We start from the raw sequence: 20,052 nt of genomic DNA on the forward strand, positions 1-20,052 counted from the left end.
GCTTGATACTGAATAAAGGAATGCACACTTGCAGGGACATCCCAACCGAAGCGTCACGGCATGAAAGCAAAGCCGCACTTCCATTTTTACTGCTTAAAGCTTAATTCCTTTAGTTTTAATGTGCGTATCATATTTGAATCGTTTTGTAAGGACTTGGAAGCCGGAACGTAATATGCTTAGGTTTGATGTGTGTGTGTGTGTGTGTGTGTACGTGTGTGTGTATTTTGTTCGTTTTTATCTGTTTTTAAATTGCTTTCAATGACAGAATATAGGAAAATATGCCTTGATGAGCCTGTGTTGGCTTGGTCAGGTCAAGAGACTTTTCGACCTGCATGCACTTTGAAATTCTGTGTTTGCTTATAATGACGTTAGTCAGACGCTACAAACACATTGGCTTGTTAAACTATACGTGATATCTGCATCGCAAGGGAAAGATTCCCAAAACTCACACGTGATCCACAAAATGCAAACTCGATATGGTCTAAGGCAATCCGTTCTAAAGTTATAAATATTGAAATTATCCTGTTTGGGTTGCTGGTTGCTGCCAACGCTGTCTCCAAGTCACGGGGCTGCGCCCTTCAGTGAATAGTACTGTAATTTTGGGGTCTCATCTGCCCATAGTTAACCAGAAATTTTCAAGTCAAAGTATTTGTATATTATATATCATAGAGAATTGTCCTTTTTTTTCCTTAATTTTCTTAGACATCGAAAGAGCACTTAACCTAGCTACCCCAAGAGACACGGGGAAGAACGACTACATTCTCATGAGCATACAGGTAGAAGAGAATGAGGACTTCTTCAACCATAATACGGCCTCAGGGGAGACCCACCAATAGCATGGGCCTGGGGTATGGGAGCTGACGCACATTTTGTTACTCACAGTATGTGGCTTATGGCGTGGAAACTCATTTGATAATCAGCAATAGTATTATGACTCTTTATCGATCATTCTTTAAGACAGAGTATAAAACAGCATTTTATTACATGTCCGATTTCGATCTGCGGCTGAATGATCGATTTCATCAAAATTATTAAACTACGTCATGATGCACACGTACAAACTTGACGTGAGATAGAACGAGAACTCCCCCATTGGTAGATGGCGCTCTTCAAAATCGGCAAGTTACAGTTATTGACTGCATACTAGGCTGACTCAGGATCGGATCAGGACTCGAATCATATCTAGTCAAACAAAGCCAACTGTGGTAGAATAAATATGTGTCAAGTTCTGACAATGAACTTGTACACAACAACAAAACAACCAAGAGCAAAGTGATATTTTGTTTATAAAGCAACAGTTTTTAAATCAATATAAGTGGCTGATAAAGACATTATAAAACTGAGAATCCACATCTAACTATTGTGGACAGTAACTTTCTTTACAAGAGATGTGAAATTTCTTTTTACTATTTAATTTCTCATCGAGAATATTTAATCAAAGCACTAACATGCCCTTGTATAATCTCAGGAAAACCAGTAGGCCTATTACTCTTGCGGGCAAAGGTTTAAATTTCAAATTATGCGATATTTTCCCTTTTTGATCCAATGAACCCTTTATACTGTTCCATTAATTTGAGTTGATAACATTTATCAAAATCAGCTTGATTTGGGGCAAAACTTTAACTCCTTGGTTCAATTCAACTAGCCAGTTTGTAAATCTCCGTATGAAGAGTTTGTTCGCAAAAACCGATAAGTCCATATTTGCCAAATGGAGATATTTGCAATTAAAGGTCAAGAAAAATAAAGAGAATAATAAGAATATTTTTGCTTCTTTTGACGATAACTTCGAAAATGTACCTTTATATGTAGTGACCAATATTAAGTTAAAGGTATTATTTTGTACTTTATGACAGAGACCGTACTATAAGATCTTCAAAAATGGACTTATCGGTTTTTGCGAACAAACTCTTCGTATATACTTAGGGAATGGTGATGTCAACATTCTATCTTGATTTGCTTTGCAAGTGGAAATAGAATATTATCTCCTCTTTATTCAAATCATCTCTTCGTCCATATAGGGCTATCATTTGCTAACAGGATCACCATTTGTTGAGGATAATGGTGAAGAAAACGAATGATTTACGTTATCATTTTTTAATTGAAGCATCTGTGTAATTTCTTTTTCCCCGCGACTATCAGCAAATCGTTTTAACATTCTGTTTTCAAATCGATGACCTCCCCTTTCTATGAAAAATTATACACATAGATCATCTTTAACATGAAAATGTGGTACAATGTATTACACTTTTACAAAATTGACCAGAGGGTAATTTAGAACCTTCTCTTATTTCGTTTAAAGTATGCATTATTATGTCCTATTTGTTTACGATTTAGATATCGCCATACCAGTCATCCTCAAAATCTCAAAATCACTGTAACGGGGATTGAAATACAAAGTTATTCTCATTTCACTATTTGAACAGAACCTGCAGTGGGCGCACTTCCCGAATAAGGGTTGTGTGAGATGAGTTACTAGGAGGAGTACAGTTTACTGTAGTTCAGTGGTATCCACCTGCGCCTAGCCTCGGCGCGCGGCCGAGTTGCGCATCTGAGTGGTGCATGGTGTGACTGCATAGAGTACCGGTATGAAGAATTCCGCATTGATGAAAGCAAGACCTTTTGAAACGGATACTACCGGGTAGTACACGAGCGAGCAACTGGCATCTCGTACCTTCTGTAACGACCTGTCGTATACAGCTCACAGTACACCGCTAACTGACAAAAGTTGTTACACATTCGACCGACCTAAAACCAGTTGCGGCATCATTGTCGCCTACATTCTGCTGCTGATACGGGCTTTCATGTCGATCTAAAATCATGGCGACATATACGTTCATCACGATGATTGGACTGATAATTTGCACTGTGCCAGTATTTGAAGGTAAGTCAACCAGTATTCCTTCATGTGGGATGCCTGTGTAAAGCTGACGACAATTTGGTCACTTTCTTATTTCGCACCCGAATTCTCACCGAGAAGCGGCGAGAGCCTGGTCCGACAGTGCGGGCTACCTCTTGCTTGAGCCTGGGGTAGCTACCGCCGTGCTTTGACCATGATAATAAATTCTGGCTTATTCTTTTCAGTCGAGTTGCACTCTAACTTGTTGGCTAATTGTACCGTGATTTTGAAGCAAGCGATTTCTAACTCTAAATCTGTAAATGAATCTTCAGTCAGTTTCAAATAAAAAGAATTTAAGACAATGTAACGTTAGACGTAGCAGCAGCTAGCAGTCTGTTTACGGTAATTAACCTAGGCTATATTCATATTTATATGAAGGGGAAAAAAAGAAAAGAAAAAGAAGTTTTATAAACAATGTAAAATGATTTGTTAGTGCTCTTGCTCTACCACTACTTGTGTCCAATACCAGGTAGAGCATAATTCACTGACTGATGCACAAATTTTCTATGCGGGCAATATTTTTATTTGTTGTAAATATCTAGATTCTACACTGACTATTAATTAAAAGAAAGGATACTGGTATACATTGCATTGTATCTTAGAGGCAGATTGCATTTTTCTGTTCTTTCTGATTGCTAACTGCTTTTATTTTTCAAGTAGTAAACTATACAAGTAAGATACTTATGACAGTTGCGCAAAATGACATGGAGGGTTACAGTGGATAGGACATATTGTAGCATTATAGACAAAAAACAAAACAACAAGACACATGCACTCAAAGACCTATTTTTTGTTTGTTTGCTTCATTTCTTCTTTGTTAATGAATAAAACTTACCTATTTTTTTTTCTTGTATCATTTCACTGTGTTACCTCCGCCAAGGGAGGAGGATATGTTTTCATTACCGTTTGTTGGTTTGTTTGTCCGTGTGCAAAATAACTCAAAAAGTTGAGCATGGATTTGCATGAAACTTGCAGGAAAGGTTGAAAATGACACAAGGAACAGGTGATTAAATTTTGGTAGTAATCCAGAAATTTTATGGATTTTATGAAGGATTTTTTATATTTCGGCGGGTAGGGTCAATGAACTTGGAAGTTCAAGCTGCGCATATTTTAGGTTTTCATACCCGCGCTATGTACAGTGCGTACTCTAGTTTCTGCAGCTTGGGTGAGGTGTGCCACGCAGCTGAGGGTTTATGATGTAACAAAGGCTTAATTGGGAAATCAGCGATTTTCTGCATGCATATACGTATACAATGAGTAGAAATCACTGATCTCTATGGAAGAGCAAGATCATCGGTGGAAAGTAGCTGCTTGGCGGAGGTTTGCACTCTTAGAGTGCTTTTCTAGTTTTAGAAATGAATTTGGCCATAACCAAATATTGAGAAGCACAATTGAACAAAAATTGCTATGAAATTTAATACTAATGCCAAGATGTACAATGTAGGGGAGATCCATCGACTTCAACGTTTCTTCGGAGAAGAGAACAACGGGATCGATGTACAGCGTTATGCATTTTACTTTCTTGAGAGCAATGTGAATATATTGTAATATTTTGAAAAATTTCTTTGATAAATGTTTCTGTTTTTTATGTACATCATGTATGTACAGGAATGCATGGCTTATGTAGGAGCTCACATGCCTCTAAAGGGTCACAGTAAAATGATTACTTTTGTGAGGCTTAGCCCATTTGTTCCCTAACTGCATTAGATGTCAATACAATGTACATATTACATGTCAACTGTGCCATTTCAGTACTGTAATAGTGATGTTTTGTTTGCCTGAATAAATTATAAATACAACTGTAATGTCATTTTTGGATTGCAGAGGTCTAAGAAATGTACCTGTAGTTCTTTGTATTTACCAGTGACAGTGTTGTACTGCCGCAAGTACCTTTAGACCCTGCTTTTTATACTCGGTGCCCTTCTGCAAGCATTATTATGCTTATTAATGATTTCAGTTGTGGTAACAGAAACATGAAAACTCTTACCATCATATTCAATACATTTAGTGTAATGACTGATCACAACTTAATAGATCTCAAATCACCTATATTATATCCAGTATGACACTGCCATACAAGATGATATGCCCTGTCAAAATTAGATATGCCTGCATTAGTTCAAGTTTCTACCATAATGCTGAGAGTATTACAATATGTGAATGCTGCTCTGCAGTGGAATGTGAGTAATACTACATGTATTAAAGGGTCTAGGAACAGTACCCCCTGGAAAACCACCCTCCGGATAACTACCACCCGGATAATTACCCCCCAGGACAATTCCCCCCTAGGGCAACTACCCCCCGGACAACTACCCTCCAAGGGCAATTACCCTCCAGGGTAATTACCCCCTAGGACAACTACCCCCCGGACAACTACCCTCCTAGGGCAATCACCCCCCAGGGCAATTCCCCCTTAGGAAAACTACCCCCTGGATAACTACCGCTCGGATAACTACCCCTGGATAACTACCCCCGCGGATAACTACCCCCTGGATAATTACCCCCCCCCCCCCCCCCCCCGGAAAACTACCCCCTGGATAACTACCCCCCGGAGAACTACCCCCTGGGTAACTACCCCCAGGAGAACTACCCCCTGGGTAACTACCCCCAGGATAACTACCCCCCGGATAACTACCCCTCGGATAACTACCCCCCCCCCCCCCCGGATAATTACCCCCCCCCCCCCCCCCGGATAATTACCCCCGGATACCTACCCCCCCCCGATAGTTACCACCAGGATAATTGTCCCCAGGTTAATTACCCCCTCCTCCGATAACTAGACCCCAGATAACTTCCACCCAATAACTACCCCCTCCGATAACTCCCCATGGATGATTAGCCCGGATAAGTAGGCCTACAACTCCCCCTCCCCTATAACTATCAAGAAGAAAAATTACCCCCAGGACAGTGCACCACGTCAATTACCCCCTGGGTAACTACCTCCCGGGTCATTGCCCCCCACCACCCTCCCCCCCCCCCCCCCCCGACTCTTACGTTTAATAAAAAGGATATCATTACTACAGGAAACGAAGTTCATTGTATTACTTGCCAGGAATCACGGAGTACCATACTGATACATCATCTTATGAAAAAAACATCTTAAGGATTTACGATTTGTATCGTTTGCATTTAGGACGATTTATGTACAAGCTTAATTTCTCCCTCTGTATTTTGACTCTATGTTCATAAAACACGAAGCTGTCCCTTCATATCCTACCCGGTAATCCAGTAAAATGTCAATGCCTTTAACCAAAACTATTTTCGCTAAATCTGTATTTTCTTTTACTGCTCCGAAATTTCGGATTTCTCTTGATAGTATAGTATACAAGAAGTTTTAAGTTTGAATGCCTTTACCATTGAATTAAAGACATTTTGAAGAAATGTTACACTTCAGAATGAGTTATACTTTTTGCAATATTTTTTTAACCACAATCGTCTATCGTTTACCACAACTCCATGTAACACTTCTTTATTTGGAGGAGCTTATATCTCATGCCTCACGTGCCCTGGTTTTGACCCATCATCTTCCTCTTTCCTCTCGCTTTTCTCTGTCCACCGTGACGGTAGTCTATTCCTGTCATTCATTACTCACCTTTCCTCTTTCTCTCATTACAAGGGATTAATCTCGTGTGTGTTCATGTGCAATGCACTCCCGTTAAAACGAAATGCTCAGGACCGGCATTTTTTTTTTTCGTTTTAACGAAATTTCGTTATAACCGAACAAATATAATATGCAATGTATAACGAAAAGAAGGAAACCACGCATAAAAAATTATATTTGTTGAATCCTCATCATACGCTGGAAGGCTATGTGAGATGGGAGAATACCTCTTTAATTTCGGTTAAATATTACATTTTGAAAAGAGCATAAAGTTGTTTGTGTTGTCACACGTGTAGAAAATGACGGTGTAAGATTTGGTTACAGTTCGCTATTCCAAAGGTTCTTTTCTTACTAAAGTACATTACTCCAAAGGCTCCTTATTCCAAAGTTTCTCCATTCCCGGGATTCCGATGATTTGTTTATCTGAAGGTTCGCATTTCTGAAGAATCATTATTCCGAAAGTTCATAATTTAGATCAAAATAATATATTGTTCATTTTCCGAAGGTTCGTTGATCTGAAAATGAAATGAGGTTCGTCATTTTGAAGGTTTATAAATCAAAAAGTGAGAAAGGTTCACTATTCAGAAAGCCCGTTGTTCCGAAGGCTTTTTCATCTGAAAATGAAATAAGGTTCGTTATTCCGAAGAAATTTTGCTAATGAAAAAAAAAAATGAGAAAGGTTAGTTATTTCGAAGATTTATTTGTCTTAAGACTATTATAAGGATTGCAGTTCTTAAGTTTTGTTAGTGTACTCTCCTTTTTCCACCATGGATTAACGATACTTTTTGTAATGTTCCGATTAACGAACGTTTTGAATTCCTATCATTTTCGGACTAACGAACCGTATAAGAATGAGAATAAGGACCATATTTCATTATCGGATTAACGAACCTTTGGAATAACGCCAAAATGTGCTCAATAACAAACCCTATTTCATTTCCGAACTAACGGACATTTAGTTGTATCAGAATCTGTGTGTTTTGTATTAAAGGACTTCGTAAAAATGAAACAAACCTTATCTGAATTCAGATTATTGTATTACAATAACGCCTCGGAAACTGTGCGTGATACACGGAGTGAACATTCAATGATGCGTTCGCTCATGCAGAGACGCTTTAAAAATGCTTGTTCCGCTACGCATTTTCGAATGCGATCCGCATTTCGTTATAACGGAGCACATTTCCTTTGTTTTTCTTTGTCAGTGGTGCTCAGAAAAGACTTCGTGATGACGAAAATTTTGTTATAACCGTCTTCGTCATAAGCGAATTTTGTACCATAGACTTTAATGGCGATACTTTTGGGACCAGAAGTTTTGCTTCGTTATAACAAAATTTCGTTATAACCGTGTTCGTTGTAACGGGAGTGCACTGTATCTTTATTTGTGTACTTCGTCTCTGTCTTAATTTGCTTTCTTTGCATTGTTTCATCAATTTTGTAACTATTTTACTGTTATACCATTAACCCGTTCCATACTGAATTCTACAATCCCCATAGACTTAACACACAGGCCACCAGGTTCCCGTACTGAACGGGTTAACGCTCATTTCAGAATTGCCCTACTGCATCATGAATTGGGCATTAACAACTAGTATATCAAGAATGTGGGAAGAGATTGTCACCTCCTTGGTATGATCACCGCAGAGCATTACCTCCCTTGACAATTACTCCTTATTAAAATTAGGCTCCAAACAGTCACCCCTCTTACAATAACTCTCCCCCAGAAAATTACGTCTCTCATTTTTATTTTCGAACAACGTTTGCTATTTGAATTGAAAAAAAACACCCATTTTTTCAAATCGTCTGGTTTTGGTCGAGACCTAACTTCAGGTTTTAAACATCTTTTGGGTGAGAAAATTAGAAACCCCTTACGACATATTAAAGAGCATGTTATTCCAAGAAGGATTCAAGTTTTTGTGAAAAAAAAAAATACTCTTGAAATGGCCGGGATAAAAAAGAGCAGCCCTATGATGTAAAAAGAATTCTGTCAACTACAACTCTCTATAGATCTATTAAAAAAGAGGGTGCAGGACAAAAGACTTCGTTAACAACTAGGGGTGTTTTGTAAAAAAAAAGAAATACCGTTAAACTCATAATATTTTACTCTTTCTAATCAGACTAACTTATATTTGAACTGGATTTCCCCATAAAGTGTCGAGAACATTTAATTTGAAAACTAGCACAATTCTACTTGTATGTAAAACGAGCTGTAATTTTACTCTTATGACAAATTAGGGCACCGTTTGATAAAAGTTGCCAGTTATGACATCTTGTTAGTCTCTAATAATTTCAATAAAACCATGGGTTCTGCTTGATAGATAAGCTCGAGTTACCGACTTGTTACCGTGGACCTGCTTTGATCGACCTACAACGATTGGTAATTGCGTGGAACTGATAGCTTGTCAGGACTGACTTCATAAAACCGTGCCCGGATCCTATCAGAAATTATGGCTTTCTATCGAAGGGTCCCTCGCTAATGTTAAGGGAATATGAATTGCAGTGAAATCAACTCTCCTTTTCTTATGTTTATCTTCTAATGTGTTATAACGGTAGAAAATGACAAGCCAAAAGAGTAAATGATGACAGTGTAAGAGAAAGGTGCATCTTCTGATATGGTGTTATGATCTTCTGGAAAAATTACAAAGGGTGGGAACTTTCGGGGGTGGGGAGGGAGGGTTGTCCAGTAGGTAGGTATCAGGAGGGGTGGGGGGGGGTCGGGGTATGGTTATGGGGGGGGGGGGGTAGTAATCCGGGTGGTAGTTATCCGGGTGGTAGTTATCCGGGGGATAGTTATCCGGGGGGTAGTTATCCGGGTGGTAGTTATCCTGGGGGTAGTTATCGGGGGGGTAGTTACCCAGGGGGTAGTTCTCCGGGGGGTAGTTATCCAGGGGGTAGTTATCCGGGTGGTAGTTATCTGGGGGGTAGTTATCCGGGGGGTAGTCATCCAGGGGGTAGTTACCGAGGGGGTAGTTATCCGGGGGGTAGATGTCCTAAGGGTAATTGCCCTTGGGGGTAGTTGCCCTAGAAGGGTAGATGACCGGGTGGTAGTTGTCCTAGGGGGTAATGGCCCTGGAGGGTGATTGCCCTAGGAGGGTAGTTGTCCGGGGGGTAGTTGCCCTAAGGGGGAATAGACCTGGGGGGTAATTATCCGGGTGGTAGTTATCCGGAGGGTAGTTGCCCAGGGGGTAAGTGCCCGGATACGGTATTAAAGCACTCTGAGAGTGCAGACCTCCGCCAAACAGTTTTTTATTTTCCACCACTGATCTTCTTCCATAGAGATCAGTGATTTCCACTCATACAATGTCATGCATGCTGAAAAAGCCCACTTTCCCAATATAGATGTCTTTTGTTATGTCATCAACTTTCAGCTTGCACAGTGCCTCGCCCAAGCCCTAAAAAACTAGCAGACACTACATTGTACAGCATGCACTTTAATGCGCGCATGCAAACCTCAAAGACACTCAGCTTGAACGTGGATGTTCATTGACCTTACCTGCCAAAATATCAAAAATCCTTCATAAAATCCATAAAAATTTCTGGATCACTGCCAAAATGTAATCATCTGTTACTTGTGCTACTTGTATCCTTCTCAACCTTTCCTGTAAGTTTTATCCAAGTCCGTTCTCTACTTTCTGAGTTATTTTGCACATGGACAAACAAACAAACAAACCAACAAATGCCGAAGAAAACATGACCTCCTCCCGTGGAAGAGGGAAATATCGTCACTGAGGAATACTGGTAGAATCCAACAAATGCTTGCAAACAAAAATACAACAACAGCTACAACTGTAATTGATTAGTATATTTGAATCAATTTGAAGGCAGGCCCACTTCCACAGTACCAAGGAACCTACATGAGATTTAAAAGCCCTCTTGTAATGAAGCATTCCAATTTGTCTAATGTACAGTACATGTTCAGTTTTTGCAGGCAAAGTGAATTCTATGACAGTGGAAATTCCCCTCCCTACCTGTGTAGCATGGGAGAATGTCAAGTTACAGTATATGCTGAATGTGACAGGTTGATTGAATCTGGGGCTTAAATCTTTTGGGTTTATCAAACCAAGTAGGTGGTATTAGGAGCAAGATTTCATATCAAACTTCAGCTTTCTTCAGTGTATTGAAAGGGTGTTGTGTAAGGAACTACAAAGTCCTTTACCTTCATTTCCCTGTAGTGTGTCAGGTGTATTTTTCTCTTGATTGGAACCTGATTTTACACCCATTCTTAATGTGCATGTTTAAGTATGTGATTACCACACACAAACAGACACCATGAACATTACTTTCTTTTCACACAATTCATGTATGAATGCTTTAATACTAAAATCAGCTGCACCTAGAGTGAAGAGAAAGAAGACCAGTTCTTACATGTACCTGTGTTATGTAAGTGATGAAATGCTCTGTGTAGCTGTCATGCAAATTCCTAGCATGGTAAAGTCAACAGTATTCCTACAATGTACAATTGTATGTACCAGCTGTATGGTGCTTACCATGAGAAGATTACACTTGTTCCAGAAAAAAAAAAATGAATATTTTGTATCAGAAGATTTACTGTGGAAGATGTGGATTCATACTGTTTTGCTTGTTTATTGGGTTGTGCAATCCATTAGGAAAAAACAAAACATATATGGACAGTATTCCTTACATAACCATGTGTGTAGATATGAATTAAGGTAACTCATAATTCAAACAATGTTTATCACATAACCAGAGAGATAAATTGTGTTCACGTACAGTGCTGTATAGATTAACTCTTAAGCCTTTACTTACAGGAACTGTTTTTGCCATGTATTGATCCTATCGGGAAATGTGTACAACATTTTAGAGGTGATGGATTAATGTCTTTCTCTGAAGGCCCAATAAGTGAAATATATACCAATCTCCATCCTTGGCATATATATTTGCAATATTTCCACCAGCTATTGTTTGTACATGATTTGGCGGAGAGAATGACAATCATTTATAAGATCTGGTTGGAATATTAGTTGAAATATGATTTTGCTACATGAAACATTTTTTTATTTATTTATTATTATTATTTCACTGTTAATAGTAGGCAGATGTTGTAGTCTATTACCAATACCATAGAAGACTAGGTCTACGTTGGGCATGTAGTACAGTCACAACCAGTTTCTGCTGAAACTAAACTTTATCTAGACAGCATTTATTTGCACACCTGATATTTCTTATACACTCATAAAAAAATTACCAATCCTGACAAAATTCTACAGGAGGAACTTACTGCATCATTTTGTTAGCAAGGGACACTGTGGAGTTGGACTAATGTCCCTGTTTCATGACTGTTAATCAACATCTCATCTATAGGTGAAACAGAAAATAAGAACGCTAGGCAAATGGAGACAGAAGAACACATTTGATCTGACATAATTAAGATATATGATATGGAAAAAGAATATAAACACATTGTTATATCATGCTAGGAAAGACTATTAAAAGAGCCTACCTTATGTTGATGAAACATTATTAGAAAGGCTTGTATGTTTGTTAGCTTTGATTTTCTTCAGATATATATCTAGAGGTGGCATTTGGTCTCACGATATGCATTATAGGAACTCAAACTTCACCCAGATCTCCTGGGGAAAGAAAGAGACATGTGTTTGTGTGTGTATGATAATGTGACAGGAAATGTTCGGTCTATGAAATTAATAGTGCAGATCTTGGTGATTGGAACAACACTAATTGTTGAAAAATATATGAGAATTGACAGGATATAATGATTATCTTAATTTGTTTCTACGCTAGCAGTCAGTTCATCTCTAACCTGTGGATTTTAATTGACACTGACAGTATTTAGTAGAAGGTACAATGTACAATTGAATTGTATTATAATGTAGACATTATGGTGGTAGTCTAAAATGTATGTCTTTGGTATCAATGCATCATCTTTGCCAATACTTCTTGAATGTCATTGTGTCAACAACCTGCCATGATTATCACACCCTGAATACAAATTTTGAAATTGTTGGATTTCTCAAAATAGGTTTCACTGGCTTGCTGGAAATAGAATGAAAATTTCAGTGACAGACAGAATTGTGCATTCATGCTCAGATAGCACTGTATCATTAGAGACGAGTCTGTCTGTCTTGTTGTTGCTGTTTTTTTTTTTTACTTGGTTGTTGCAAGAAAATTATGTACATTTCATTCTACAATCTAATCTGATTGCTATGCGTGGTTGCATTTTACACCTCTCATCTGAGGCAGCAGGGCCAAGCCCCCCCCCCCCTTCCCTTATGATTTCATTTTATCTGCCTGTGCATGATAAAACACTGCCCCTATGCCTCAGTCTATCCATACTCAAAGCTACTCAGTATTGATTATTGCACGCATGTCACGGAACCGATATAAAAAGTGTATTGTAGGTGAGATTCCAGAGTATGATGTGTGCAGTGAATGTGGTTCAGCAGGTCACCAACCTCAAAAGACTCCGATTAATCACTAGAGTCATTCATGCTATCAAATTGTGCAGTCAACAGTATGGAAAGTGCTAGTGCTTGACATGGAAAGGTACACGTACATTATGCACGTGTAGGCAAAAGCTCAAAGTGATTTTAGTGTGAGTCGTTACTAGAGTTAATGATGTATTCTTTGAACAGGCTGATGAATGATGTACACTGTACTTGAAGTTTCCGTTTCATTTGGTTGTAGTGTGACTGTGAGTCTTCAAGATGAGGTTCTTAACCCATTGAGGATGGGTCCCGAGTATAATCAGGCAAGTGTCTATGGGAAATGCGTTTTGTAGCAAAATCAGTCTGTCCTCTCAGGTTAATGACAGAGTTAATGACTCCTGGTTTGTGCATTATAATACTTTTTTTTGGAATGGTTGATTTCATGGTTCTGTTTATGAGCCACATAATCACTAATTATAGTCTAAGGTCCCATGAAATAAATGTAGTCCAAAGGCTTGAAAACTGCACTCTTATGGGCAAGTTTGCATCTAAATTTAAGAAGATTATGTCTTTATTTTCAATTAGAAGTATAACACATTAATAGCATTTGTTTCGTTGAAGGAATCTATAGCCCTTTTTACACTTGTGTTTCTTAACCCCGGACTTTCTCTGACCCAGGACTATCGTTAGTCCAGTACCAATTTTTTCAGCTTTTTACACTGGCCAATTGGTCCCGTACTATCTCTTGTCCGGGGCTAAGGAGAAAACTGACCTTTTTACACTCGTATTTCTTAGCCCCGGACTTTCCAAACCACATGAATATTCATGATTACGCTGTGCACTGTACACGTACACGCACGCACCAGCAGCACTTGATTACTTAATTACTTAATTCTGATTGGTCAGTGGGGGTTGGACTTCGTCTCCGTCGCTTAGCCCCGGATTATTTTTTCGTTCTGTTTACACTCACTTGCTTGGCACCGCATTTGCGGTGCTAACCCTGCTATTTTGCAGGGCCAGATAGTACTGGACTATCGGTGGGGCTAACCCACTTTGGCAAAAACGAGTGTAAACAGAAAGTAGGCTAAGAATAGTCCCGTACCAACGGTGGGGCTAAGGCCCCCCCTTTAGCCCCACCGTTGGTACGGGACTAAGCAAAAATGTAAAAGTGTAAAAAGCCCTTTTGAGTATATGGGGATATACACCGGTATATATGACACATAGAAGCTCCTAAATAGCTCCTTGCTTTTACTGCTAGCTTGAGAAGGAGTTGGCTAATGCAGCATCCCATTAGGTGCACATGAATAGCTGGGATATCTTTATGTAGTGTCTAAAATACGCAACATTCAAATTTGTGATCAAGTATTTAAAGGGGTAATTTAGGAAAATTCAGCACATTTCTCTACAGTTTTAAATTCATCTAGGTGGCTATTTTAGGATTACCAGAATGGATAGGAAAAAAATTAGAATTACCTTTTTATTAAAATGCATCCATAGATGTGTATCAACCAAATTCAACTGGGTACCAGTACCAGGTACATATAAATGGACAAAAGTTAAAATATCTGCGTAGAATACCGGTATGTGTACCAAACTTGTCCAAACCAAAAGTGAAGATATGTGCATCGTGTATTGGAGTGATAGGTACAATGTAAGGAGCATTTTGTCAGCTCGTAGTAATTGATGCATCCGAGTGATTAATCAATGCCTTGTTCACCTACATATTGATGTAGCCATAGCACACATTCCACTCGCCCCTCAACCCAGTGTATGCCCTGTGCTTGAACTTCCAATCGCTGGATGAACTCTGTCAATAGATGAAAAATAATTTATCTCCTTCTCTAGGTTAAAAGAGGAAAGGAGAAAAAAAAATGTCAGCCAAATGAATTAAGAGTCCCCAAAGTAACTGGCTACTCAGAGTGCTTCATTTTGGATGCCTTTGTGTATATGAGAACAGCATGGGGAAAGCTTGTGTGGCAAGTATTGTGTGCCTTCAGATGGGGCGTTTGAATGGCTGAAAGCATTCTGTAACAGTGCACACGCACAATGAGAAGGACTCTGTTCAGCTGCGGGCTGTACATACTCAGCTCCCTTACTCATGTGTATGGTGTGATATGAGGTGAACCATTGTGCATTGGAGCTAATGGCATACCAGTCCCATGAATGGTTCTGGTCCTCCCCCCCCCCCCCCCCTTTTCTTTCAATTCTTTGAAGAGACTGAATAATTGTCTGTGTGCTTCATCCTGTAAATACGTGTTTTGCTCTGTAGATGTCAAAGGTTTACAAAAGGCTACGCACAGGTGACATTTACTCATTCTCCATAGCTCTAAGCCAAGGATTTATTCTTTTATGTATGGTATCCAGCATTGTATACAATTGTACACCAAGGGTTGATTTTATTGTGACTACTAGTTCGCTGATCTGTGTTGCACAAAAAAAAGTAAAGACACAGACATGTGTTCAACAACAATCACATCGTGGAAAAATGTGTACCAGGAAATGGTGGTAGTGGCAGGAATATAGTGTGATTAAATTGAATTTGAGATACTGTTGGAACCATATTCTGGTGACATTTAAAACATTTAAAACTTTCCCTGTGATGCTGTAAAAGCTGTTATTTTCATGTACAGATATTTTCACGAATGAGGAGGTCACAGACAGTTCCACAAGATATTGTTTTCTTGATTTAACACCGAGGCTATTGTACACGTACAATTTGTAAGTCACTAATGCCTGTCCGTTCGTGATATTTTTGTGTGTTGTTAAATTCACGGCCCAATAGTGATTCTCAAAATTTGGGAAATATTGAATCATTGCTGAAATAACAACTTTTACAGCATACAACATAGCTATGTACATTATTGATGTAAAATGTAACATTGGACAAATCACACTCTCAAAATTCATGATTTTGAAATTATGAACAAAATAATAGACAAATAAAAGCCACTGTTCAAAATGCTTGTTTTTATACAAGATGATCATGCTGTCCCTTAGGCTGCGTTTACATAGAAGTATAGGGTATTCGCTATTCGCTATTCGCTATTCGGGCACCCAGTACACTATCACCCGCACCATCAACTCACCATCCCATGCAGTGAGGATTTCTTCCTCCTACATCCCAGCAAATCTTGTTAACAATTTCTAAACTGCATCAGAATGTCAGTCTACATGCTTATTTTTGCTAAAGGGCTAATTCAGACCAAAATTGTCATTATTTCATAAACGAGAGATGGTATACGCTGCAAGAAAATCGAACAAGCTCGATTCCCACCATGCTATACTATTCTATGCTATTCGGTACTTTCAAATAGTGCCCTCTTATGTGAACCGGTGTTTAATAGGAAATCCTATCGTTCGATTCAAGCTATTTGCGTGCCCTCGAAAACGAGCCCCGAATACCCGAATAGTATACTTCTATGTGAACGCAGCCTAATGAGTAGTGTTGGTTTGAGAATTGAGTGAATGTATTAAAAAGAAAAATCAGATGTTTTCATGTAAAGATGTCACATTCAAAGTAACCATTGCAATCACACGATTAGTGTCACAAAAGGAGGAGAACAAAAATCAAGAGAATCTATGTTAACCAATTCTATCTAGTCATATCACGTGTCAGGGATAAAACTAAAACCTACTTGTGATAAAAACACGAAAGAAAATAACAACAGAAAGAAGAGAGAAAAAAAGGAATTTATTATATTTGGGAAGAGACAAAGAAAAGATGGCATTGTGTGAAGAAATGGTGCTATGTCTGAATGTATATGAGACAACATGCTGGATTTCTCTCTGAAATAGAGCATCTTCTCATATTTTGTGAAGCATGACATGCCAAATAATTTGGCACCATGCTCAGCCACGGCGATTGCATTCTCACAGTGTGGATGGGCACGTCTGGAGGTTATCGTCCCCCCTCTAGAGTGTGCTCTATGGTCCCCGACCATTAATCTTGTAAATCTCTGTCATAGTCAGTTAACTCCCTCGAGCTATGTACGTGTTTGTCCTCTTTCTAGGGAATCCGCCCCGCAAGCGGAGCTCATTTTTTGGAAAGTAGAATTCTTTGCTGTGCGCCACCGCCGCGCCACCTGTCCAAAAGTGCTTAGCATTCACGGTGCAGACGGTGTGCAATATTCACCGAGATGAACGCGTCTTGTAATCTTCTGCCCTGGCACTCGGCGGTAAATGGACTTGATCGTCACCAGAGTCAAGTTTTAATCATAATGGCATGCCACTGCTGTTAGCACCCTACCTAATTATAATCTGCGTCCAAAGCATGATTATAATAAGAATGCTGCTATTCCTGCTCCTTTTTCCCACCCCCACCCCTGAAGTAGATTGTTCAGTGAATGTGTGATGTACCGACGACTGTGACTTTAAAGTGCTTGTTCGACTAGGCTTTTACAATTATAGTAGAATCAGACACATAAAGAGGTAGATTTTTCGTCGAAAACTGAATAAGAAATTTATAAGACTTCAAAGTTTCTGTGTTTTCGCTAGACATATTTAGCAAGTATTTTAGTCACAACCACTTACTCTGTACATACGTATATCAGGCAAACTTGATGAGGGGATGGAAGCATCACATAAGTTTACCAGTGAATGACATGGAAATCTTCACAAATTGTTTTGCTTTACGTGAAATTAAACAGCAACAAGTTTGCTCTTTGCAAAGTTTGTTCTTTGCGTTGAATGACTTACAACTGTATTTGTTGAATTAAGCCCACAATGCTGAGTCTTCAGAGAAAGTGGTTGCACATAATTACTCAATCATTGATCCAAAACGTAGAAACATACCTGCATAAAAACCAAAGGGAGACGTGTAAGTCATGACTGTTTTACTTCAGCTAATTTGCATATTATCCATATTCCACCAGTATGTACTATTACTGTTACCTGAAAAACATGGGAATTAATCAAAATTCTACATCTTTTATGATTCCATGTCTGTTTTTGTGAAATTTCAGTGATGCCGTTTGCTTGAATAACTATTGGAATTCTTGAATTTGAAGGGTATACTGCTCCATGCGTGTGGATCCAGATACAATGATTGAAATTTGATTACACTAGCCTTTTGATAATTTATTCAGACTAATTTTCAGAATTCTGAGCAACAATGCCCCTGTACACTCCCATACATACTTGAAGTGAATGTGTTTTAATAGCACACCATGCTGAGAGAGGGCGGGAGTTTGGCAATGGGTGCTGCTGTTTAATACAGCTTTGCTCTTGATTAGTATGCCCTTGAGCTTAGACTGTATGCAGTGAGAGTAGATACAGACTTGTCAAATTACTAATAGAATCATCAAATTACACGTAATGCTCTGTAGCACAGGGCGGGTGTACTTTGTAACATTGCAGCCAGCACCATACAATAGAACATGCACTTTAGCTCATGTGATGCATTTCATATGATATTATCTGAAACGGCTGCGCTATTAATGGAGAGTTTGAACTTGGAGTTAGTAGGAGGGGTTACAACAGGTAGAATCAAAGAGACAGATAGAAATTGACTTACCAGAGGTGGAACATAACATTTGAGATCCTCGTGGGAAGATGATGGTCATGTGACAGCATTTTGACCAATTGCATGTCGGTATTTGTAGGTCTCACACACACACACACACACACACACACACACATATAGTACATACACACACATATTTGTACCTCAATGAGGAAAATATATTTCAATGAGGAGTATATGTGACAAAGTGGCATTATACTTTTTCAATGAGATCATAGTTACATGTATGTAAAAATGAGCAAATCATTATGCTCTTGTCCATTTTGGCTATCTGTGGTCACATAGCTTTTACCTGTCCCATGCCTTTGTAGAAAAACTTCTCCTGGATCTTTTCATGTACAGTACTGTTATTCCTGTAGAGGAATAGAAACCAGTGCATGGTGGAGCCTCTCTTCACTGTCATCATGCAACAGGTACAAGGTATGAAAAGCCATGTGATGCAAACCTAGGATTATGGCTGCTTCTTCAACAGATTATTAATGGATATCCATAAGTTCAGTCCCATAAAGCCTACAATGTAGCGGAAAACGATGAACATGATACAACAGACTCACACTTTAGAGTCAGAGGACAAAACAAAGCATACTAGACAATCTGCAACCATCTTATTTTTTTTTCTTCAGTCATATCCAGTAAGGAATGAGTTTGGGAATTATAACATTATTCCAAACACACTTACATGGCTCAGACATATTGCCTTAATGAAATTCTTCCATGATGCATGGCTGTGAAGATTAATTATATATGTTACAGTGTCCATCTTTGCTCAAGGTTGTATGAAATTTAATAAAACAGTGTAGTTTGCAATCAATAAATGATGCATCAATCTATTATAGCATGTTTTCCATGAAGACAAGGTGATTTGGTGAATCATCCACAGTTTGTATGCTGTAACATTTGAGCTTCATTACACTAATTAGCTATCTAGTGTGTGCTTAGCGTGACTTCAACATATCAGCTAGTCACTGAGGAGTCCCTTGTGCCCTTGCACCATGAAAGTTTTCAAGTATGAATTTTGTAGTCTCACTGTCAGACCCCTTAAAGTTGATTAGCATAGGGATTAGCATAGGGATTAGCAGTTTGCATGCATAGATTTCAGTGAGAAATGCGCACTAGAAAACACTCCGATTTTACCGCCACAAGAAGTAAAACGCTTCAAACATTTCTTGTGTAAAAAAAGCAAAGTTACATGACGTATATGCCATACATTTTAAATGTCATGTAGCAAACCCGATTGTCTTTTACCTTTTGAATTTTTTAGTCTCACCGTGCAGACTCCTTAAATTTGATTCAAAGCATAGTATCATTTTGCATACATCAATTCTTTTTTTATTTTTGTTTTTGGTGAAATGTGCACTAGATGGCACTCAGATTTTACTGTCTACAAGGAGTAAAACACTCTAAACATTTCTTGTATTAAAGCAAAGTTACATGAAGTACATGTCATATCAGGGAACATTTTAAATGTCATGTAGCAGACCCAATTTTCTTTTGCCTTTTCAGGGGCAGATGCATGATGATGGATTTTGGTGCAGACTGCTAGGAAACACTAAATGTCAGGCTGACAATCCTGTATAAATATGAATATCTCTGGATATAGTGCAAATTTTGATCACCTCACTGTAATATGCAT

General features: G+C 38.8%; 1 protein-coding gene across 1 annotated transcript in view; it reads left to right on the plus strand.

Annotated features, from left to right (window-relative positions):
- The first annotated feature begins 2,705 nt into the window (after positions 1–2,705).
- The window catches only part of LOC139740324 (contactin-associated protein-like 2), a 77,226-nt gene continuing 59,879 nt past the window's right edge, over positions 2,706–20,052 (plus strand). The window contains exon 1 of the mRNA XM_071650917.1: positions 2,706–2,881. Within this exon, the coding sequence (XP_071507018.1) occupies positions 2,818–2,881 (64 nt within the window). The 5' untranslated portion in view covers positions 2,706–2,817. The remainder of the gene's footprint in view (positions 2,882–20,052) is intronic.

Source organism: Diadema antillarum, unplaced genomic scaffold (genome assembly GCF_040938485.1).
Source record: "Diadema antillarum isolate AM-2024a unplaced genomic scaffold, OU_Dant_1.0 seq00000847_RagTag, whole genome shotgun sequence".
NCBI classification, from domain to species: domain Eukaryota; kingdom Metazoa; phylum Echinodermata; class Echinoidea; order Diadematoida; family Diadematidae; genus Diadema; species Diadema antillarum.